Consider the following 26,094-nt stretch of genomic DNA (forward strand, 5'->3'; position numbering starts at 1 on the left):
GCCGGCTAAAATGATTGGTTATGCTTTTTACAGTGCTACGGCTTCCACAGATTACATTTTTGTATGTATTTATTGTCAAATCATTTAATATATTCATTGCTATCGGGACATTAAGAGCATTCCATGGAATATAACAAAAAGTGTTTTCTGAAATAAATTACATACCCCATTGAATTATGACTGAAGATTGTCAGCTGTCTTCCTCTCCCTTGTTGTTCCTCGATACGTAAAGGCTGCATTACCGTTGACAACTTCTCTCTACATATCAAACATACCGGTAAACCAGCATCGTTTGCTGTGAAAGCATATAACTCTGTCCACACAGAATTAAATCCTGTGTTCTTCCGGTACTTTTCTTTGATTTATCCATAGTTCGCTCATCGAGCCGGGGGTCAGGTTATTCGCCTCCAAGAAAAGGCGCTCGCGCGGGACCGTAGCAGGATGTGACGCATATTTTAGTTGACCTAATTAAAACCGTTTTGTTTTTTATTTATGTGTCACAGTATCACCTCAAAATACAAGATACGGAACATTTTCAACCATGCAACAACATTTAAATAGTCCTACAAATACCTTTATTTGATTTCCTTCTTATTTTTGTCTAAGCTCAAGGGAGCCAGAGCAGAGGGCTTAAAGGGCCGCATGCGGCCCGTGGGCCGCGGGTTGCCGACCCCTGGTCTATCTACTGGAGCAGAGTTCAGACATCATTATGTTATTGTATACATAAAGGATTTTTTCCTACTGTAACATGTCAAAATATTTGTGAAAATGTCACAAAATGCAGGTGTTTTACACATCAGTACATTTATTTAACCAAAGTCATTCAAGGAGCATCAGACACTACATATAGATAAAGGCAGGTCTCACAATGAGTCGTGGAGCTCTGAGCGATATATTACTCAAGTCTTTTTAGGATACTTATAAATAAGTATGAAATGTTCTCTTGAATAAACAGATGGAAGCTTTTACATGGTTTTTATCAAATTAATCTTAAGAGCAGTAAGTTTAGCCTAGTTATTGCAAATGTTATTTAGTTTTGTCAGTGAGTCCCTTTAACTGTATATATATGTTCTATCCCAGTTATGCACTGCTTATCCAGTTACTACCACAGCCTGCCATTGGATGTGATAAGTAGATTCTACAGAGCATTCTGATTAGATGAAGTGTGATTGGACCCAGACCCTAATTTGTAGTAACTGTCACACCCTATTATATAACCTGTTTGTATCTCTGCCTTCATACAGTCTGCTCAGTGGGAACAGGAACAGAGTGTTAGTGTAGCCTCAGATGGGTGGAGGTGTGTGTGTGTGTGTGTGTGTGTGTGTGTGTGTGTGTGTGTGTGTGTGTGTGTGTGTGTGTGTGTGTGTGTGTGTGTGTGTGTGTGTGTGTGTGTGTGTGTGTGTGTGTGTGTGTGTGTGTGTGTGTGTGTGTGTGTGTGTGTGTGTGTGTGTGTGTGTGTGTGTGTGTGTGTGTGTGTGTGTGTGTGTGTGTGTGTGTGTGTGATGAACGATGTGCTGCAGCAGGCCTCTATTTCATCTCTTCCTGGAGCTAATTACCACCTCTATTTTCTCCATCTTCTGTTCTGCATCTCGTCCTTCTTTCTTCTCCGTTTGGCACACTCTCATTTTATTATGGCCCACTCTAACCTTTTATTGCCCACTAGCAGCAAACTTTGTGCAATTTGTCATAGAGGGAGTGTGGATGATTTACATTGGCTGCCTCTGACGCTCTCACCTAAAAATCTAATCAGATCAGCGCGGGGCTCTAATCACCTCCTCTCTCGCCTTGATTGCATTTATAGATGTTCTGTCGCTCTGTGCTTCCCCAATCGAGCATTTCATAATTACTCTCCTCTTACATTTGTTTATGTATATCCTTCAGTACAGTGCATGCCAAGCCCTTTGCCGATGAGTGAAGATGAGGCACTTATGGATGCAGGGGGAGAACGCGTGAGAGAAACATCCGAAATCATTACCAGCCCGTTGTGCTTGAAGTACAGTATTTACTGCCTTCATATTCAAAGTCTGGCAGTGTCGATCAGCATGGGTTATAGAATGGGTTATAAAAACATGTTATATGACAATAACCTTAAACTATAACCATGTTTATTTTAAAGAACCTTCCTTTGGAGGGAACACATATATTCTTCAAAATTTAAATAAAAGGCCCCCCCCCCCCCACCGGTCCGCACAAATTAATCCACATGATCCGTATGACTGTATGAAAAGATTTTAAAAGCAATACAAATGTCTTCATTATAAACTTGTGAGGCCTTAACCTTTCATGTGTATATCACCATTCAAACAGTTTTTAAAAGTTTAACAAACCCCACACAGCTCAGTAAACACTGTGAGACTTTATTTTATAACTAACGTTCATATTTCTCCTTTTGATTATTATACTGATGAACGTACAAAGCAAAGCACTTTGGCAAGTTACCACATAAGTTCCAAAATGCTTAATAAGCACCGTAACTTTCATGATATGCATTCCTCGGTCACGATCGGTTGTGAATGTTGTGTCCCGTTAAATGTGTTAAATCTTCCTCCCTTTCCTGTTGATCTACTGTTCCAGGTGTCAAATGTCCACAAAAATATAAAATACTTCAAAAATACATATGTACAGATTCCTCTTGCTGGCTTTCAGCTACATTTACTCTTTGTCAAAACAGCCTTTAAAAGCGAGCTTCCTCTTTCAGCAGTTTCCAGTTAAATGTTGCGTCCAGCATCATGAAAGGCAGAGTGTCACAGCGGAGGATGAATCTGCCTCAGTGAGACATGTTGCTCATGCTATGAGAGCAGGCTGGCCTTAGATCCACCGATGAAAGTATCCTCGCTTCTTTATGTCCCTCTTATTATTTCTGTCCACATCTGCTCCGAGTACACAAATGTTCCGCTCACCTCCTCCTTCCATTAGTGTCTCCGTGAATCCACAGGAGACTTCTGATCCTGTATTGATTTTCCCTTTTAAATCATCTGACATGATGTAGCAGAGGGGAAAGATTATGAGAATGAGATAATATAGATTCCCTACAAGGCTACTCAACTCCAAGGCTTCCACTATTCTTTACTCACTGTGGGGTCAACTGGTGCCCACCATCAAAATGTTGTTGATGATTTTACTTTCCTCATGTTCCAGGTTCAACTGATCCACTACAACCATGAGCTGTACACAAATTACACCGAAGCTGCTAAAAGCCCCAATGGCCTGGTCATCGTGTCAATATTCATGAAGGTAAGTCTCATGTGTTTACAGCTGCTAAATGTTAAACTCAAGAACCCACGAATCCCAAACAATTAATATTCCAATTATCCTGCAGAGCCAAACAATGTGCTTGGCTCCTTGTAAGCGGTAGCAGTGGCAGTGTGTGAGAGGTCTCCATCTTCAGTGAGAGGCTCAGGGATCAGAGAAGCGGCCGACATCCTCAGCACTCAGAGCGCCAAGTTCAGCTGCTAACTGCTAATTAGCTCCCCAATGTCAATGGGACCATCATATCGTAGAGACAGAAAAGGCTGACCTGGGTCAACCCCCCCCCCAGCAGCAGGAGTGTGTGGGAGGTGTATGAAGTGAAGAGCTGTAGGTGTGGTTGTGGAATTAACAGCCTGAAGAAGTAGTTACTCTGCTTGCAAAGACATAATTTTAATAGTATAACACAAACCAAGTATTTCCATCAATGAGCACAATGGAGAAGTGAAGTCAGTGAATGTCAGTGTCTGTTGTTGGAGAAAGTCATTCCTTTTTGGACAGTTGGAAGTCTTTACCAGACATTAACCTGTTAAGCCCGGCAGCCCCCGCCTGTTTTTTTCACGAAACTGTGTCTCAGGGCTTCTTAACATTTAAAAACCTATTATTGTGTCATACCCACTTAACGGGAAGAAACTCAGCTAACTGACGATATGAACCAGTTTTACCGAAATAAAACACAAGTCTCACAAGAAGCGTCTAAATGAGTCCTGAGCAGAAAAATGCTAACGCACTCAGCACAGAACTCACGGTAGAAACTTTATTACTTATCGGACCTGCACAAACAAGATATCAGCTTGCAAACTGAGATTCCACAGATTCTAGGGGTATTATCACTGTGCGATCAAAACTCGCAACAGGCAAGCACAGACAAACACAAGCAAACACAGACATCACACAACGTAGTTTTACGGAGCAAAAACGGGACATTGTCTTACCTTAGCTGTTGTTCTGATCAAAAGTTGTGTTCAATGGCATTAAAACGATAAAAACGCTGCTGAAGGTTAATCCATAGGTTAATCCAATGTGTCTGTCACTTTGAAATTATTACGGATAATCCACCGTCATATTTATGGCAAAAACTGAGTTTTCATATAAAGCTATTATGATTGCTACTAGAGTGCTACAGCTTCCGATTTTGGGCATTCTGGCTGCGCATCACTCTATTCACCAATGGTTATTGTTTAGATGGATTTTAGGAACTTTTGCACGATTCTATCGGCTCTAACGGTTAAAAAGAGACGTCAATCATCAAAATCAACCAATGGGTTCCAGAGATATGGAAAATCCACCCAAATCTCTCTAAAAAGGTCAAATTTAACTTGTGTTAATAGGGTAATTATTATATGTTATAGTTTGGATTCCTAAAGATTGTAGTCTACTATCCCATCATTCAAGGGTTGTTTTCACTATAAGTAATGTTTTTTTTTTGGACGGACACTATAATTTACCTGTTACTATGTTCAATCTGAATTTACTTTAAAATAAAAAAACATCTATATTGATTCTGACTTTTCTACATTCAACTCATAGGTTTATCATTACTTTGAGAAAAAATATGATTAATTTAACGCTTTTAGAAGGGAAGATATGGTCATTTGTTCTGGGAATGTCATTTTTGAGCCTGAGGCCTGAAAAACAGGCTCAGGGCTTAACAGGTTGAACTCATCCTGAATCATCACAACAGACAATTAGAAACCAAACTTTTCTGGTTGTTTGATAAAAATCCAAAGGTAGAAGCCAGTGAAAAGCCTTCATGGAGAGAATTGAATTACAACTCCCAACAACTGCTGTCGAAATCATTTGAACTATCTGAAAGCATTTAGAGATTCCAGTGTTCCATGTTGGAACATTGAGGTTCTGCCTAAAAGAAAATATTATGTTGTGAAAATAATGTGAGGAACGAGCAGCGTGTTGTAGAATCCTAAAGCATTTCCCCTGTAAATAACTTCCTGTCCTTGACCAAAAATTCCTTTTGCTGATAGCCTCTATGTCCAGAAACTTTACATTATTAAATTGTATTAAAAATAATACATAACAGTTCTGATTACAGATTTATTTTGGAGAAAGTATGATTTTTTTTCGGTTATGCAGATGACTATAAAGACTTTGCTGCCAAATAAAGGAAGTCAGATTGATGGATCCATTTAGTGGGAAGCTGTACATGTTGAGCTCAGTATTTGGATGTTCTGTAGCAACATGCACCTCACGAGCCATAGTTAAGTCCTTAACTGGTGTGTTCGTGGACACTTGTATCTTACTGTTTATACAGTATGTGGTGTTGAGTATAGAGAGAGCTCCACCCTACATTGTCTATTCAGAATGTAATGTACTTCCAGAACCAGAGAGACTCAAAAAGCTGCTACCGCTGTCCTAAAGGAGGGGTGCCCAGAGCAGGGGATCCATACAACAGTCACATTCATAATATCTTACAGGAATGCTGTTTTTAAAGTTCTACTAAGCTTTAATCCTCAACATTTTCTAAATCCAAAATATTATTTATAAACGTATGTCCGATACAGGCAGGGGGGTAAGGGGGTGAAAAGTTAGGACGATTCTAAGGGCCCGTCACTGACAGGGGCCCAAACCATTTAAGACCATTTAGAAAAAAATGTTTAAGTAACCAATGTGATATCTTTTCATGGGGCCCAAAATCCCTGGCGGCGCCCCTGGATATAGGCTAAATATTTCTTGTTTTTACAAATGTAAATGTAGTGTAGTATCAACAGTCAGAAGTATTGACTCATTTGAGATACTTTACTTTATTTCTATTTTAATGCAACTGTATACTTTGACGCCACTACATTTACCTGTCAACATTAGCTCAAGTTACTTAATACAAAGTATAATATTACATACGTCTCAGTTTTAGAGCCCATATCATGCTGTGTGATCTACAGTTGTGTTTAAGCAGTTCTAATGAGATGTGATCACTGACATGCAAAGGAACCTGACACAGCTTTAAGATTAAACCCTTGTAAGGGTTCTCCATTATACTAAAAAGGGTTTGAAACCATTTCTACTGAATATACATCCTTTTTGTTACTTTTCGCTAAACACATCCAGAAGCAGTGAAGTGCAAGAAAACTTTTGTTAAAACCAGCGTGTTAAAACATATTGTTTCACAATTACGCTTACACACACACACACACACACACACACACACACACACACACACACACACACACACACACACACACACACACACACACACACACACACACACACACACACACACACACACACACACACACACACACACACACACACACACACACACACACACACACACACACACACCCTTTTCAGTGACTCATGCTTTCTTAGGCCTTGTCAGATTTCCGATGCCGCTGCTTTGACTCAGAGCCGTGCAGGAAGGGCCCGTTCTGGGCGTGGAGTCGTGAGACACCGTTAAGGACAGCAGTGGGTGGTGCAGCTACGTGGGGACCACCAGGGAGGCTTTTTTAATTTTCAAGACAAATCCACTCACTGACTCATTAGAAAGTGCATTCATTTAAAGTAAGAAAATGTGAATCTTCTAGAGGAGTGGTCAGAGGTGGGAGAAGTTTAATTTAATAAAAGTAGAAGTACTAGAGTGTAGGAATACTCTGTTACAAGTAAAACATCTTGCATTCAAAATGTTACTCAAATAAAAGTCGAAAAATATTATCCTCAAAATATACTGAAAGTAGCGACAGTAAAAGTAGTCATTGTGCAGATTGGTCCATTTCAGAATAATATGATATGTTTTCTAATGATTGATCATGAAAGTGTTCTCAAAGCTGGTAAAGGTGCAGCTAGTTTGAATGACTTTGTATACTGCAGGGTAGCTTGTGGATTTACTCCAGGTGGAACTAAAGTCTGATTTAACACTTGATTATATTTCATATCATTCATCCACATCTGTGAAGTAAGTAAAGGTATTCAATACATGTAGTGGAGTACAGTGACTTTGACCTACTTAGGTCTACCTTTGATGATCAAATCACTGAAACACAAAGTCCATCCTCCTGTCCTTTTGGATGAAGCACTTGATGGCGGGTCATGCAGCTGATCCTTTGCCACTCCAGTTTATCATTGGAACTCAATCTTGAAAATGACTCGGTTAATAATTTCACAACAATGTCATCACTATCACTGACGCGAGCCATCGTGAATGAACGTATGCTAATTAGCTACTTCCGCCTAGCTTGACCCGTTGTTATAACAAATGCGTGATCACAGCGGGCGGAACTTGTCATAAAGTCTGAGATAATAAAGCCCACCCATTTAGAGGGATGAGATGATTGGTCAATTCTTGTACTGTCATTTGAAATTACTCTCTCATTCACACTGTGATGCTGACAATTGAGCAGCCCGACCAAGCAAGGAGGCAGAGGCAGAACATCCCACATATAACCCGGTGTGGGCATTTATTAAATGATCAATATAATGACACACAGCCTCAATCCTGCTGTTGTTTCCCTGAGCACAGCCTGCGGCCACCAGGATCTCACACACACTTCCCATAACAGAAAAACCCCAGAGCCTAAATGCACAACCCAATCAACCCAACAGGACACAGGTGAGGGGGGAGGAGACAACACAGGGCACCAGGTGAACATAATCAGGAAACACACATGAGGAAAGGGGAACACTTTTCAGAATAAAATCAGCAAACAGAGACAGACAAACTAAAACACAGACAGATGCACAAACTACATACACTTCACCACCAACGAAGCTACACAATCCGTAACGGAGGCCGAGATCTATGGCCCCAGAGATCACCTCCGTTACATTTCCTTACCCCTCTCCCCCGGAAGCACAGTGTCTTAAAAACCTTGGCTTCCCTGCAAGATTTCTGCTTCCCCTTGTGCAGCATGGTTTCCTCAGGGGGGGGCGTGAAGTCAGAAGGAAGCTTCCCTTTCTTTCTCTTCGGGATCTGATTCTTCCTCTCCAGCTGAGCGGGGTCCGCCCGGAACTGCTGCTGCTGCATCAGAGTGGCTATCTGCCCCTTCATGCTGGTGAGCTCCCTCTGGCGCAGCAGGTGACGCTGTAGGCTGCTGTTGACCTTCTCAAGCTTCTTAGCTGCCGCTCGCTCAAGTTCGGTCTTCATCTGACGGTTATTCTCCTCCAGGATTTTTACCAGCTCCTCCCGCTTCGATTTTTCTTCCTCCTTTCTGGCCTTCTGGGCCGTGAGCTCTGCCTGTCGCTGTCTCTGTCTCTCCAGCCCCTCCTCCAGTTTCTTCTCCTCCTCCAGGCATATCAGACGAGCCTCCTCCACTAAGCGCATCTCCTCCTTCTGCTCTCGCATCAATTTCCGGTTCTCCGCCAGGATCTTTGATTCCTCAGCGGCAGAGTAAGTGCCCGTCGAGCCTTTAGCCAATCGGCCGTCTTGCCTCCGGAGTCTCTGTTCCTATCTTATTCTTGATTCCCGTTCCTGTACCCGTGCGAACTGCTGCTCACCGGCTGATCTCATCATCTCCCTTAATTCCTCCATCACTCACTTGGTCAATCCCACTTCTGACACCAATTGTGATGCTGAAAATTGAGCCTGCAGCCACCAGGATCTCACACACACTTCCCATAACAGAAAAACCCCAGAGCCTATATGCAACCCAATCAACCCAACAGGACACAGGTGAGGGGGGAGGAGACAACACAGGGCACCAGGTGAACATAATCAGGAAACACACATGAGGAAAGGGGAACACTTTTCAGAATAAAATCAGCAAACAGAGACAGACAAACTAAAACACAGACAGATGCACAAACTACATACACTTCACCACCAACGAAGCTACACAATCCGTAACGGAGGCCGAGATCTATGGCCCCAGAGATCACCTCCGTTACATTTCCTTACCCCTCTCCCCCGGAAGCACAGTGTCTTAAAAACCTTGGCTTCCCTGCAAGGTTTCTGCTTCCCCTTGTGCAACATGGTTTCCTCAGGGGGGGGCGTGAAGTCAGAAGGAAGCTTCCCTTTCTTTCTCTTCGGGATCTGATTCTTCCTCTCCAGCTGAGCGGGGTCCGCCTGGAACTGCTGCTGCTGCATCAGAGTGGCTATCTGCCCCTTCATGCTGGTGAGCTCCCTCTGGCGCAGCAGGTGACGCTGTAGGCTGCTGTTGACCTTCTCAAGCTTCTTAGCTGCCGCTCGCTCAAGTTCGGTCTTCATCTGACGGTTATTCTCCTCCAGGATTTTTACCAGCTCCTCCCGCTTCGATTTTTCTTCCTCCTTTCTGGCCTTCTGGGCCGTGAGCTCTGCCTGTCGCTGTCTCTGTCTCTCCAGCCCCTCCTCCAGTTTCTTCTCCTCCTCCAGGCATATCAGACGAGCCTCCTCCACTAAGCGCATCTCCTCCTTCTGCTCTCGCATCAATTTCCGGTTCTCCGCCAGGATCTTTGATTCCTCAGCGGCAGAGTAAGTGCCCGTCGAGCCTTTAGCCAATCGGCCGTCTTGCCTCCGGAGTCTCTGTTCCTATCTTATTCTTGATTCCCGTTCCTGTACCCGTGCGAACTGCTGCTCACCGGCTGATCTCATCATCTCCCTTAATTCCTCCATCACTCACTTGGTCAATCCCACTTCTGACACCAATTGTGATGCTGAAAATTGAGCCTGCAGCCACCAGGATCTCACACACACTTCCCATAACAGAAAAACCCCAGAGCCTATATGCAACCCAATCAACCCAACAGGACAGAGTTGATGGGGGAGGAGGCAACACAGGGTACCAGGTGAACATAATCAGGAAACACACAATGGGGGAAGGGGAACACTTTTCAGAATAAAACCAGCAAACAGAGACAGACAAACTAAAACACAGACAGATGCACAAACTACATACACTTCGCCACCAACGAAGCTACACAATCCGTAACGGAGGCCGAGATCTATGGCCCCAGAGATCACTTCCGTTACACACACCAACAGTGTTTCAGGACGGTTCGGAGCTGGAGCTTGAAAAGCACCGGGTTTTCCTGTTCACACTGCAGCGGAGCAGCCTCTTAGCTCCGGAATCCGGTTCGTTTCAAGCACCAAAAAATTGTCCGGCTAGAGCAAAAGCGCCGCATACGTCAGGCTTACGTCGAGGTGGGGGCAGGGGCGGGATCAACTCCTGAACAACAACAAAAAGCCCGTGTTTTATCCACAACGATGGAGAAACTTAACAAGCAGCAGTGGTCCACTGAAGAGACCAGCTACCTACTGGGAATCTGGTCCTCTGAAGAGGTACAGAGGAAGCTGGAGCACAATCGGCCATTGTTGTTGTTGTTGGTGTCAGCTGTGAGGGGTGTCCGCACGGTTTGGCTTTATGAAGCAGGCACGCAAACGGTTACGTCATGACGCAAACAATGACGCAATGACGCAGCACCAGTTGGACTCTGGGCGGTGTGAAAAGAGCCGGAGCTAAACCGAAGAACCAGTTCTGAACCTGAAAATCTCTAGCACGGAGCTTGAACCGGAGATGCGTTGGTGTGAATGAGGTAATTGAGTTACTATAGCTGGGCCCTCTTTGAACTTATAGCTGGACCACCAATCAGCTCCTCTCTTCACAGTAACTCGCAGAGACGAGCTTCTTTCATTTAACCCTTCACATTCAAACAGAAACTGAACAGGCAGATTTGAAGGATTTTCTTTTTGGAAATGTTATTTTAAATACAATTAAATCAAGTTATTTTGGTAAAACTAATGACAAATATAACTAAAGAAATATTTTAAAAATATTATATATTTTTTAATGTTTTAAAATATTATTTTGTAGAATATCTTAGGCCCTCAGAGAGGCGTGCCACTGGTGGAGTAAAAGTATACCATTTACCTCTGTATTGTAATGGAGTAGAAGTAAAAAGTAGCAGAAAATGGAAATACTCAAGTAAAGTACAAATATCTAAAAATGTTACTTAAGTACAGTACTTGAGTAAATGTACTTAGTTACTTCCCACCTCTGATTGAGGTTATCATGTTTCCGATCAACTGTATTCGTGTTAAACCTGTACTTTTCTTACATCTACTGTATTTATATTCCTGGAAAAGAAGATATACTGTAGATCAGAGGTGCCCAGTACGTCGACCGCGGTCGACCTGGTAGATCGCGAGTCATTCATAAATAAAAAAAAATCCAGCTCCGTTAAAATAGACAAAACAGGTTTTGATCCCTCCTCCCTTGGCCTCCCTGCCACTTAATTTAGGAGTTGACTTGATTGACAGAAAAAGGGACCTATTGCTTTACAGTCTGTTAACCCAGAATGCAAAGCGATACAAAATCAGTCAAGTGCCGGGAGAGACAAACAACAAAATGAGTGCGGGAACGAGCAAAAAGCTAAAGACATACCACTTCCACACAGAATGGGAGGGAGAATCTTTTTTTGTGATGTCACATTCAAAGGTTATTTGCCTTATTTGTAAAGCAAGCGTCGCTCTGCCAAAGAAAGGTAACGTGGAGAGGCATTATCGGAGTGTACACAAGGCATATGACAGCGACTTCCCTCCGAGTAGCGAGTTGAGAAAGGTCATGTATTATTGCTACACAAACATTATCTCTTAGTCTTAGTGTCGCCAACTCGTTTCTAACATGCAAAAAGACAAACAAATGTGTCTATGGTCGGTGTATTTTCTATCTTTCCAATCCAGAAGAGATCTCTCTCTCCCCCGTCTGTTTGCAAGGGGGCGGGGCAGTTTACACACACGCATCTGCTACATGCAGCAACACACGGAGGAGATGGTGGAGAGAAGCGCTCCAAGGTGTGGTTACATGTTACCCGTCTTGAGGTGGACAATGCTCGTCACCAAAAGTGTTTAGCATGTAAGGGCGGTAACACGAGCAATTTGTCTAAACATTTAGCAAAAGTGCACCACATTCAGACGGAGGAATGCACCGGGTTCGACTGTCTTTCTAGTAGCTCTGTAGCCCCATCCACGAGTAACGTTTCCACGTCAGGTGTTATGTATGCTAGCAGCAACACACGGAGTTAACTACATTATACAAACATGGGTTAATGATTAGACTTAGTAACTGAGTTATTTATTTTGTTAAAGTTTCAGCTATTCTGTTTCCAGTTCTGTCATCAGATTATTTAATAAGATTTGTTAAAACATTGTTGTTTCTTTTGATGTGAAATATTATTTATTTAATTCAAATAAAAAGCAATGTTAATTTTGTTCACAATTTGTTAAGTTAATTTAATAATATATGTATTTTTGAATCAAGTATTCATCTTTATTGTCTTCATTGTTAGTTTCCACATGCCTAAAACAACCTCAAACTAAATCTAAAAGTTGATGGCTAAATAAGAGCGTTTGAGAAATTGCGCAAGGCACACAGTAGTAGTCCGAATAGTCGATTAATCGTTTCATTAATCTATAGATTAATCGATAATCAAATTAGTCGTTTGTTGCAGCCCTATTGTAGTTATCCCATGTAAAAATAAAACGTGTTATTCAGCAACCCTTGCAATTTGGGATTTTATTTTTGGTTGGTAGACCTCGGTTAGCTGGTCATTTCAAAAGTAGCTCACCAGCCAAAAAAGTGTGGGCACCCCTGCTGTAGATGAATAATTCCCTGAGGAGCTTTTCAAGGAAAATGGTTGAAATGAAAGAGAGTTACAGTATAGTGTGCAGCATGAGTGTCTGGTAAAAGCATAATGCATGCATGAGAAGCACAGGGAACAGGTCAGACACTAAGTCACTTCAGCTGCAGTGAGAAAAGGGGGAGGACAAGCACATCTCTTTTTAATCACTTCGCTCAACAATTAGTGCTGTAGAGTCCACCGTGCATGAGTGAGGGATAGACGGACTGGAGAGGAAATCAGAGAGGAGTCCAAGAGGAGTCCGAGAGGAGCGCGGGGGAGGACATCAAGGGTGAGGTGCTTCCCTCACCTATTAGCAAGCTTGTCTCAGAATCGAGTGAGAGAAGTACTGAACACAGGAGCCAGTGAGGCAGAGTGAGAGTGAGGATCTAACGGCTAATGGGGGAAGTTAATGTGATCCGTTTCCAGCATTGTCACTAAAGTCTGTGATTTTTCAGACATTTCAACAAAATCTCGTGGTGAAATGTCTGCTGTATTTCTTCTAACCCGATCTCCTAGGAATTATGGCCATATTGGAAGACACAGCAGCTGCATCCCAAGTCTCTTATTTGTCATTTCCTGGCTCCTATCTTGATTCGATTGATAACCAAGGAAAAAAACAGACCATCCTTAGGGGAAAACCTCAGCCGGCCGACACACCCCTTAATGTGTATCTGTCACTAATGCTACTTAACATCAGTGCAATGCATCAGATTACACTCCGGTGAATAACTCCTAACTATGTGGTCACTATACAAAACTGACAACATACAACTAAGAAGCAAGTGAGGCGCTAATGGCGCTTTTTCCACTGCAGCTTGTAGCACGCTTTAAGCGTGCTGGGCCAAACCAGGCCCGGTTTTTTTTGCTTTTCCACTAGGGGTAGTTCCGGCTCAGGGCTACTTTTTCACCTTTTTTCTGGCCCTCCAAAATCGAGGTTCTTACCGGGCCAACAACCGGGCTGAATATGCTAAACTAGTGACGTAAGCACTCTCGACTGCTGAATGGTCAGAGAGAATCGCTGGCAAGGGGGCTACAGCTACAACAAAATGAACATATTTGACCGTGATTTAATTGTAATACACATTTCAAAATGATGCCGAAGTAACAACATACTTATACCGGTCTGCAGACAAGACGGCAGGCGAAAAAGCTTTTAAAATGCGTGTTTTCTAAATGGAGATCGGATCGACCAGGCTAAGCTAACGTTGTATATGCTCCGACCAATCTCACCACAACGGTCTACAGACATAAATAAACCAGCGACTGTATTCACCATGACACAGACAGTCTGTGGTTTGTACTTGTTTAACTTTTGCCTAGTTTCTGAACAGATATGAGGAGCTGTGAGCTCTGAGTGCTAACAGCTAACGGCTGGTGTTTTGGTTTTGTGGTTCGCATCGAAGATGACGTCACGGCAGTTTTATGCAGCGTCGCTCCGCCCGCCGAACAGCCGATCGCACCGCCTACACTGCGTTACTATAGTTACTACCCCTGTTACTAAACTGTAATGAAAATGCAGCATAAAGTGAGCCTGGCCTACCAAGGCCAAACCATACCGTACTAAGCCGCGCTAGGTCCTGCAGTGGAAAAGTGCCATAAGATACTTGGGATGCAGCTCATGATTCACATTCAGGGCCAATACAGGAAGTAGTTTGTTCTTTCTGTAGTAAGCTCTGCAAGTTAGGGTGGCGAGTATCTGTGTGTCAAAATGTAGGAACTTATATCCAAGAAATACTTATTATAATGTTTTGGGTGACACCAGACTGCAAAGTGATTTATTTCATTAAAGGATGTGTGTATGTTGTTTGTAATTAGCAGCATGTGTTTCAAGGGCAACTAATTAAACCTCCAAGCAATAAACGTCTCTAACCAATATCATGATGGAGCATTAAGTATTCTATCGTGCTGTTAGGGTCCTTCCATTGTCTCCGCTGCAGACTTCCTGTCTGTGTGCTCTGTGGCCGACTGCAGCCCTGCTGAGGAAAGAAATGTTATCTCAGTGTAAACTGATGTTCTGTGTGGAACATGAATGTAGTTTATATGTGTACTCCCAAATCAAGTAAAATCAACACTTACAGTATGTGTAGGATTTTGCCATATGTTTTACAATGTTATTAAAAATATATGCAGCTTTCAATGTATTTCTTCTTGGGATTTACATCAAACAAAACTCCTATAAAACAAATGAAATCCAGCCATTCATTTGGCCCACCATCCACCTCCCTATATTTAAATAAGTATAATCAAATTCAGTATCATTTTTATCGAAGTACGTTTTCACACACGAGGAATTTGCTCTGGTATACATGGTGCATACAAAGACACAAAAAGAAGAATATGCTTTTCTTAAATGAGCAAAAAATAGCACTATTATCAAAGCTAGTTCAGAAACTATTTTAAAGACATTTAAATAATATAGAAAGAAAACATTTACACAGAGTACAGTAAAATAAAATAAGACAAATGCTATATTCAAATTGGAGAGCTGTGCAGATTTAGAGGTGTGGAGCAGAAATGTGTAACAAGTGTTCAAAGGGTTGTTCAGGATTTACAGTATTCAAAAGAACAAGAGATTGTTCACATGATGTTCATTAATGGGGTGGATAATCGTCACTGTCAGCAGGGGACCCGGGCCTTAGCCCTGTAAGGCCCACTGGGCCTTAATGAGGCCGGAAGAAGATGGGAAGGAACTTAGTATGTAAATGTCATTCCAAGGAGACAGAGGTAAAGGAAAGAAAGGAATCAGAGGGATGATCATTCACTTCCTGTTACCTAGGGTCAGAATCAAGTGCACAACTGAGCATTGTAGAGTCTGCAGAGGAGGAGTGGGCTAAAACAGTGTGCATACAGGACAGAGAGCAGAGGACAGACAGGGAACAGCTGAAGCACAATGACAGTGTGACAACAGCAACAATCTTGTAGGAGAGAGAGCAGCTGGTGTCTGTGGGCTGGAACACAGGACAGGCGTGGACTAGTGGAGAAAAGGAGGCAGGTCAGATGTCTCCAACACATGGAAGATGTTTATATTAGTGGAATAAGCAGCCTGTACACCAACACTGAAACACATAAGCACATCCTACAGTTTAAACAAGTAGAAATACAATCTGAGCTGACAGGAAATGGTCAATTTTAGTTTAATACACAGTTAAGCTCACACACACTATTTTATGAACATATAGGTTCACCTGCTGAACAAAAAACAGAACAAATGAAGCAAAGAAAGCAGGTTCGGGCAGTAGGCGTGTCAAAACATCCACCATTTTTTTTAATTGAATTATCTGATTACATCTTTACTTAATGTTGACTGCCAAGGAATACAGTTAACCTTTTCTTTGTACCCTCCCCAAGCCTGTATACCTGATATGCAAGGTACATGCAATGGTCTTATAACATACAGCTCTGATAGAAGAAAAAATGAGGACTTGTTTGTGCGTGTTCTGCAGCAGTGTGTGTCTGTAAAACCTTTTAATGGTTTCTTGAACACAGTGGGAGCCTTTTCTCCAGAAGGCAAAGCAGCAGTGTATGAGTCTGACTGTGCAAAATACATCAGTGGGTTTCGACATTTCATGGGCATTAAAGGTGATAGATAAAAGAAAATATACTTGTATAATCAACTATTATATAGTTTGTACTACTGAATAGATATGACATGTAGCTACAAAATGTAACCTCACCCTTCTTCCTGTGTCTGTCCTTTATTGCAGATTGCTGAGACATCAAACTCATTCCTAAATCGAATGCTGAACAGAGACACCATCACAAGAATAACATATAAAAGTAAGTGTCCATGTGCAGTAATTACAATGCCTAAGATTTGTTTTTAATAAAAGCCAATTAGCTAACTATTGTAGATGGTGAGCTAGTGAAACAGACATGCTAAAGATTGTAGATTACGTTAGGACAAAATAATAATCAGTTTTATCAAATATTGCGACCAGAACTCTTTACAAGTGTACTGGTTATTTATACACATATACAAATACAGGGTATATGCAGGAATCCTGAAGTCACATGTAATACCTTTTAAGACCTTTTTTAAGACCCTTTCCATACATTTTAAGACCTCATCGCCACTTCAAGTTTTAACCGGTTACATTGGCGACACACTTTACCTCACATTTACTATATTGATTGTCCTTCCTCCTTATCTTCCAACCATTTGGACGCAGACTTGCATTTCCCCATAACGATGTTGTTTAGCAACCGGCGTAAACGGAGCTTTGCGCGCTATCAAGCAGTGAGCGTGCGATGTCCTGTTCAGATGACGTCAAACCCAACGGGATGCCATAAATAAACTACACAGAATCACACTACACACCTACGCAATGATTACATTCAGGCAGACTGTAGAATACAACCTCTTTGGACAATTTATATACTTATTGAAAACAAGCTACAAAATGTAATACCTTGGAAAATGCCGTTTAATACTTTTTAATAGCCTTCATTTTCGCTAAATTGATTTATCAACCTTTAATACTTTTTAAGAACCCACGGACACCCTGGTATATCTTTTCTTTATTCATAGGCTTTGTATATTTCTAACTGAAACGCCAGGCAATCTGCTTCAACATGTGGAAACCTTGACTGGTCATGGTTGCTGATCTATAATGTATCACTGATGGAAGAAATAAATACGCCACTACAAGTAAATGTCCTGATTTCCAAATTCTACTTTGTAAAAGTACAAGTATTTATGTGTAGAAGTAGAAGTATAAAGAAGCAACTCAAGTAAAGTACAAAAACCTCAACAAAGTACTATACTTGAGTAAATGTACTTAATTACTTTGAACCACTAATTTATATATTATAAGAACTGGAAACCAGAGCAAGATGGCGCCTAGTCAGTTCAGTATTCCTCGCCTGGTGCGTAGAAAACGTTCTGCAGTGTTTCTCTGCTGCACTGAACAAACTGAAACGTTGACTCTAATTAAATGTATTATGTCAACAGATTTATGAATGTATTGTATGTAAATGTATTAGATTAGTAAAAAGCAATAATATCAAGCTTATTAGGTCAAACTTAATATTATTGCTTTCAACTAACCTAATACAGTTATGTGAACTCTTTAAAGTCAATGGTTGAGTTTTTACACTGTGAACAATAGACTCATTTTCTTTGCAACTGCAGCCACAGTAATCTTTGCAGAGGAGCGGTGTTTGTCCACTCCTTATGATACATCTGTGTTTCCGAGGACAAGGGTTAGCAAACGGTCAACTTTTTAATCAGTACAATCGAATGTTTCTTAAGAAATGCTTTTCTTTCTGATCTCTCAGAAATGTCAAAGTGCCAGTTGAAGGATGCTGCAGGATAGGGATGCATGGGACCTCTAGATGCTGGGGGGTGGGGGTGTACTGTGGGCGAGGCAGCATGTAAGGCAGAAGACGACAGCTGCTCTCCAGAGGTTTCTCTCTGCAGCACTGCACGGAGTAGGCCCGGGGCTAGCTTTAAAAAAAAGAGACAAATAATTGGATTAATGGGGAGAGCAGAGAGAGGAGGGATAAACACACTGACCCCTGGTGGCTGGGAGGAGTCTCTGAGGCACCACGCGGGACAGAAGGCTGTGGCGGGGGGAGCTCTGACAGCTGTCAAAACTCCCTCAGATACACTGTCTCACACACACATACAGTCCAACACTGCCCCCTCACGCTTATGACTCCTCAGGCATATCCCTCCGCCAGTGAGGGTGCCAGCTTCAAGCACACACACACACACACACACACACACACACACACACACACACACACACACACACACACACACACACACACACACACACACACACACACACACACACACACACACACACACACACACACACACACAGTGATGTGCCATAAGCAGAAGGTTCTTTTGCCACTTTGCCATCAAATCTTAAAACCTGAACACATTCAACGGATTCACGTTCCAGTCTACCAGATCCTGCTGATGCTCACCCATGTGCAGAGGGAATGTGTTTTTCTCCCTTCTTTAAATAAAACAGTGTTTACATCTGTGCTCTACATACGTATGCATGTATATGCACCCACCTCCGCCACATTATCACCTCTGTCTCTGAGGCTTTGCGGCGTGTGTGTGTGTGTGTGTGTGTGTGTGTGTGTGTGTGTGTGTGTGTGTGTGTGTGTGTGTGTGTGTGTGTGTGTGTGTGTGTGTGTGTGTGTGTGTGTGTGTGTGTGTGTGTGTGTGTGTGTGTGTGTGTGTGTGTGTGTGTGTGTGTGTGTGTGTGTGTGTGTGACTCCAGAGAGACTGATTTATTTCAGCCACATGATGGAAGATCAGCAACAGAGTTCAAAGTTCAAAGGCGTTACAGTGTGGTGATTCAATGAAACTCTGAAGTCACAGGCTCCTCCAACAGTGCACATTTATAATATATAACACATAAACCACATACAAAAACAAAAAACAAAGTGCAAGAAGAAACAGAGTAGGAATAACATAGTCAGACTAGAATGTAAAATGAAATGCTGCATAGTGAAATAAAATCCCACTCCTCTTAACCTTCAGAGAGGATCAGAACATATTTTCATCAGGATTTTCTCACATTAACCCTATCGTGCTTATTATGTGTTATTCATTTATTTTTAACCACAGGGCTCTGTTTACAAGACCCAGTATTTAATAGTCATGCGAAGCAAAGTTAAATCAGCATTAAAGCTGCAGCGGTGTACCGCAGTAACCTCATTACAACCGGCAGTCCATTTGTCAACAGCGGCCCAGCAGATGACACGTTATGGAGAGCGTGTTACTGGAGTGTGAAGAGGAAGTGGGAGAGAGTTGCAGTTTGTCTAATTAGCGTCCTGACATAGGAGACAGTTTGGATAAAAGAGGCTGTGCTGCAACACCAACAGCCTGTCATTCACAGCACACTGAGTGATGGTGGAAGAAGAAGCAGGAGAAATGAAAGATGAGCTCAGTGTTTGATGAGTGGGGAGGGCTCTACAGCCCGCACATCAGAGCAGGAGGTATGAGGTGAACTGTCATAAAACAAGAGCCCCCACCCCCTGTTCCACACACAGTGCACTTTACTCCACTGTTCTGTTGAGTGTGCAAAACTATGGTATTAATATATTTCCAACAATAGCACAAACAATGTTTCAGTGACGTTGTGAGAATAATGTCCAAACGACTTATTGTCTGAGGTGGATAGTAACAAAGTGACTAAGTACATTTACTCAAATACGGTACTTACATTTTCTGCTACTTTTTACGCAAGTTGTAGGCAATTAGTATTTCTAGTTTATTGTGTAGGGAACAGGAAGTGAGTGAAGACACAGACACACTGTGTGTCCTTCAGAATCAAAACATATCACTCAGCCATTCATACTTTTTTTTTACAGAGAAATGTCGGGAAGACTGTAGCATTTTTGTTTTATGCATAGCGACAGCATTATTTTAGATACAATCTAAACTCTAGAGCAGTGTTTTTCAAAGTGGGGGCCCCAACCCCCCGGGGGGCCGCCCGGGGGCGCCATGGGGGTCACGCAAAGTTTGAGGGGAAAAGCGAATTATTATTTTTTTAAAGTTGCATTCTTTTTTTTTTTTTAGATGTTATCAATAACTGCATATCTATCAATCTATGTGCCAATCTTTTAATATTTTTTAAATCACACGACCGCCCTTCAAGCCAATCAGAATCGATCTGCCACTACTGAGAGTGCTCAGCTTTTGGAGCAAGTGAGAGCTCGTGAATATTTCGCTCTGCAGCTGGATGAGAGCACTGATGTAGCAAATGTCGCAGAATTGTTTGCATACATCAGATTTATTTAAAAAGACAACTTTGTTGAGGAAATATTATTTTGCAAAGCACTGGAAGGTAGGACCACAGGAAGAGACATTTTCCAAATTTTAGATGAGTACATCATCTCAAATGGACTTGACTGGTCTCGTTGTGTGGGTGTGTGTTCAGATGGGGCAGTGGGGCTATGACAGGCAAAAAAAGCAGAGTGACAGCTTTGATCAGGCAGAAGGCCCCAAATGTAGTGGCAAAGCATGCATGCTCCATCGCAAGGCACTTGTACACATCATTAAAAAAAGAAATTGCAACAGGGGGGTCCCCGCCAGAGGATAATGCTATATGGGGGTCCTTGGCATGGCAAAGTTTGGGAACCCCTGCTCGAGAGCATACATTCATAAACACAAAAATGCAGGCTGCAAGACTCTGGGGTTAACACAACAAACATTAACAATCACTACATTCAACAAGATTGCGTGCACTCAATATAGTAAAAAAAGGGTGGTTAAAAATGTGTCTGTGTATGTATGATGTTTAACAAAAAATAAACAAAACTTTTAGGATGTGTGGTTGGTTGGGAGGCTTGAAGTTACAGCCACCACAATCAACATAAACGTTTGAATATAAAAATATAACATAATAAGTAGAGTAGAAATAGCTTAAATGTGTATCTGTTCATTTGCTAATTTAATATTTTTATTTTCCTGTAACTAAAGTTGTGAACATGAGTGATTTTGCCATCCAGTTCCCATAGGGAGCCCCCCATCTGCGTTAGATACAACAGACCATCATGGATCAGGACCACTCCTCTACTGCAGTGGTGCAGATGATTAGAGGAAGAACAAGAACACTTTTCTGACTTTCACCAGTTTTATTATTCCTGTGAAATCTTTGGAAATAGAAAATAAGTCTTTGGTTGAGGGAAATGATTTGAGTCCTCTGGTGGCAGCATTTTGATTCTTTTTGTGTTGCTCTATTTGAACATACACATAAAATGTAAAAGCCACAGCACTGTATCCTGTGATGAATCGTTAAAAGCTTTTCTTCCCAAAGATGATGCGTATCTACTGACCAGCCTGAACATAGAGGAGATCTACCCGGAAACTAGTAGTTTCATCACCTACGATGGATCCATGACCACCCCTCCGTGCTTTGAGACCGTCACATGGCTGTTGATGAACAAGCCGGTGTACCTCACACGCATGCAGGTGACCCCTCCACCCCCCCCCCCCCCCCCCCCCCGCAAACACACATCTCTCTCTGTCTGCTAACCGCTGTGAGGCTTTTACTCCAACACGCTTCTTTTGTCAAATCCTTCATACTTGGAGTATTTTACATGAGGCTGTGGCTCAGTGGGTTAGTGTGCTGAACTTCAGAATCAGAATACCTTTATTAGTCCCACAGAGGAGAAATGTACATTGTCACAGCAGAAAAGAGCCACAGACAGCTTAATGTTACCTAACAAGCATGCATACAAAATATTAAAGATACAAAAATTATGATAAAAATTACACAATTTACAAAATACACATCCTGTAACAGCTGTGAGGATTTAGCAGACAGGTATATATTGCACAGTTATTAACGGCATATATATATATTGCACATATTGCACATAGTTGGTATTAAACAACAAGGGGTGTTATAGTCTGTGTTGTTGTGTGTGGGGGGCTCTACCAGGGGCCGTGGTTAACTTAGGATCAGGAGAGCTCTGGTTCCATCCCCACTGCAATCAGCACTTTCACTGTGTCGCTGAGACACTTCCCCCAAAATGATGCCTTGTCCTTTTTCTCTAACGTGCGTTTCCCTCCTGTTAGATGCACTCCTTGCGACTGCTGAGCCAGAACCAGCCGTCTCAGATCTTCCTGAGCATGAGCGACAATGTGCGCCCGGTCCAGGAGCTGAACAACCGCTGCATCCGCACCAACATCAACTTCAGCATGCAAGGCAAAGACTGCCCCAACAACCGGGCCCAGAAGCTCCAATACCGAGGTACAAAAACAATCAGGTCCCTCTGTCACTATGCAGCATCATCTCTATTCCTTTTGTCTTCATTATTTATCTCGCTCAGCTGATTATGCAGGCCCATCTGTGCACTCTGTTCATAGCATTAGCACACCTACACTTTTTCAGAACAAAAAGCGATTATGAAGAAGCTCACTTCTATTCTTTTAGACGTGTAAATGAAGAAAATCTACTATACTGGCAGCTAACATCAAATATTAACTTCCTCATCTTCTGTTAAATAAAGAAAGATTATCTTTCGATCCCGTTTGAATTGTGCCACGAATTACACATATGGTGTTTGTCGATTTAAAAGATAATTTTGCAAGTCAAAACATTTTAAATGTGTCGTAAAACTGTGAAGTAACAACATTTTTTTTGTGAAACGCTCAATTAACTACATCTCTGGTCTCACACATGTCACCAACAACAAGATGGCCGTCACGTTGGCACATTTCACTTCTTTCTTTCAGAATAAGGCAAAAAAGTATTAAAAGAGGTGAAAATCACTACAAGTCTGGGCATGTTGAGAGCTGTACATACGAAAAAGGGGAGTTAGTCGGTTCCGTAAGAGCCAGCATGCAGGACCGGGATTCTGAGGTTTGTAGTCTTTCTACAGTAGTTGCGTATTTTTCATAGTCTTATATTTCAACAGTTTCACAACAAACTGTGACTTTCTTGACATGGAAATGATTTTTTAAGATTGACAAACATCATATGTGTAATTCGTGGGACAATTCAAACGGGATCGAAAGATAATCTTTATCTCTGCATTGACTTCAATACATACTTTTTCCGAAATAAGGTCCCATGGCACCTTATTTGACAATCCCCCCCCTCTGTTTCAGCCGATATATCTGTGCAACTGTGCAATGCTGAACACATGTTGAATTTCACTGCTGAAGTATAAATGCACTTACAGTAAGGCCAAAGGTAGCCCCTGTCCCTGCTATTCACTGTGTTATTTATTATTGTCTTTTCATTGAAGTTCAACATTTACTGTACTGTGGCTGACACACACACACATGCACACACATACACACACATCGTGATTGTCATGATTTTCTTTCTGTCTGTCCGTATCTCTCTCTCTTTCAATGTTATGCTCTACTCGACCCACTGCACCCCCATAAATGACATTTTTATTTTGTGCAGCAACTATGGTGAGACAACCCCCCCCCCCCCCCATTCACCTCAAATCGCTGTGGTTTTGGAACAAATGCACACACCAGAGAGGAACCAAAACAATGCAAAAGTAGACCTGCTTCTTTAATGGTTGTGTTTAATGTGTGTGTGTGTGTGTGTGTGTGTGTGTGTGTGTGTGTGTGTGTGTGTGTGTGTGTGTGTGTGTGTGTGTGTGTGTGTGTGTGTGTGTGTGTGTGTGTGTGTGTGCACGTGTGTGTGTGTTTAAAACCTGATTTAGGGAATTTAGATTATGACAACACTTCTGTAATTCCTTTGTTTCAGATAAATCACTTTTTCAATCAAATTTCCTTGTTGAATTTCACTAAACGCTGCAGCTCCACCCACACACCAGGGCATCCACTGCAGGGCCATTCCTTTTTAACTGTGTGCTATTGCTAAAGATGAATGGTGTAGGGAGAATAATGCCGGAGAACAGTTGAACTGTGGAGAACTCGCAAATATAAATCAGTATTCTCACTCCTGTCTTTCTCCTCTATTCCAGTGAACGAGTGGTTGCTAAAGTAGCCTCCCTTGGCTGAGCATGGAGACGGGTGTCAGATGTGGAAAGAGGAAGAGGAGAGGAATTGGATGAAGGATGGAGGAGGGGAAGAGCCCGTGCTGCATCTCATCTAAGATTATTTCATGGCATTGTATAAAGACAAACAGCACAGGACATTATAAGGAACTTTGTATTGCGAGCAAAAAGACTCACACATTGAACAGTTTAAACCCTCTAACACATGTTACCAAGCCCTGTCCCCACTGTACAACTATATCGATACAGACATTTTGATACCAATACTTTTTTGGGACAAAACAAAAAAAAGACACTTGGAAAGAAACAAAAAAGAATATTGATAGCATCCCAACTAATATGAGAATGATGGGACTTAAAGCCTTTGTACATAAACATTTTGCTATCAGTGGGAACATCCAAGGACTAAGTCACTGCCCCCCCCCCCCCCCCCCCCCCCCCCCTCCCCCGAAGTGGTCTGCCTCACACGGCTCCATCACAGTCACAACCCAGGCATGCAATCAGCAAAACCAACAGAGGGAACCAAGCCTTACCTTGCCATTTTCCAAAACCAGAGTCATGTCATGGAGACGAGCGAATATTTACAGGCTTCCTTACGGCCTCAGAACAACCGGTTTCTTTGCCTCGTTTGTACATATTATTATTATCAATACTTCCGGTTTCTTTGCCTCGTTTGTACATATTATTATTATCAATACTTCAGAAAAATGAATATCTAAAGAAAAGTAATGAATTAACATTCAAAAGATATATAAAGAGGATTTAAAAAAAGACAAAAAGTTGTGAATTTTAAAAAGCTTGGCGCAGTCCTCCTGAAGTTCTCAGCCCGAGCCGATGCCTTTTTCTGTTTTATTGTTTACAATGGTCATACACTGTGTTTGAGTAATGTTATCCGCCCAATAAATGTGTCTGGACAGTTTACTTTGGAAAATGCTTCACTATATGAGGATCTGACTTATTGTACCTGTACCTGTTTTGTACTGTTCCATATTAAATGTGTTGATATGTCAATGTTTCCCTCAGAGGCATGCTCAATAACACTGTCTTCATCAAGCCAGCGTCGCTAAGGTTAAAGAGGGGTCCAAATCAGTCTGTTGTCAGCACTGTGAACCCAGAAATGTTGAGTATTACCACGAGCAGTGTTGCTACCATTGGATAGAGAGCACAACATGGACATTATTACCTCTACATATCTTTTTCAAATAAGCATTCTGTATATTTCAAATGATCAAGACATTAATCAAAATCAGTCCACCTACGGCCACTTTCTGGTTAAAACTGTATATAGATTCAGCATCCTTAATAACCCTCAAAACCACAAAGAAATTATCAAAAAATATGTTTTTTTTTAACTATTGTCCGCGCTACAATGCTAATTGATGCTAACTAACCCAACTTACCGCTAACTGTGCACATTTCCCAACATATGCAAGTTAGCATCCGGCAGTTTCTATGTGCTGGGGACCCGTACTAAACATTTCTATCATAAAACTCTGGGGTATACTCAACATTTCCGGGTTCACAACAGGACTCTATGAGCTGGTAAATAGACTATATTAGGGCAGCATCTTCTCACTGAAGCTCTTTGTGAATGACATGAGTGTCCTGATCATACTGCTGCAGCTCAGTCCACCTTTAATTCCATTGTTGGTCTGACGCGGGTGAAGCTTATCAGCCTGCACAGGAAGATCTGTCAAATCACATTAGCGGGCGTCAGGGGACAAAAAGAGAGGAACCTCCGTTGCTGTGCTCATGAGGGTGCAGGCTTTATAATACAGGTACCATGTTGACTGTCAACAAGAAGAGGAAGTCAGGCAGGAGTCTACTACTGATTTGATAGGTGGTTAT

The 26,094-nt window shown here is 42.0% G+C and overlaps 1 protein-coding gene across 1 annotated transcript in view; it reads left to right on the forward strand.

Annotated features, from left to right (window-relative positions):
• The window catches only part of LOC307022715 (carbonic anhydrase-related protein 10), a 365,049-nt gene extending 339,884 nt beyond the window's left edge, over positions 1 to 25,165 (forward strand). Inside the window, exons 5-10 of the mRNA XM_079655602.1 lie at positions 3,139 to 3,234; positions 16,494 to 16,566; positions 21,576 to 21,730; positions 22,340 to 22,514; positions 24,214 to 24,904; positions 24,950 to 25,165. Of these exons, the coding sequence (XP_079511728.1) occupies positions 3,139 to 3,234; positions 16,494 to 16,566; positions 21,576 to 21,730; positions 22,340 to 22,514; positions 24,214 to 24,236 (522 nt within the window). The 3' untranslated portion in view covers positions 24,237 to 24,904; positions 24,950 to 25,165. The remainder of the gene's footprint in view (positions 1 to 3,138; positions 3,235 to 16,493; positions 16,567 to 21,575; positions 21,731 to 22,339; positions 22,515 to 24,213; positions 24,905 to 24,949) is intronic.
• The last annotated feature ends 929 nt before the right edge of the window (positions 25,166 to 26,094 follow it).

The sequence above is a fragment of the Notothenia rossii genome (assembly GCF_949606895.1).
Source record: "Notothenia rossii genome assembly, chromosome: 10".
Taxonomy (NCBI): Eukaryota; Metazoa; Chordata; class Actinopteri; order Perciformes; family Nototheniidae; genus Notothenia; species Notothenia rossii.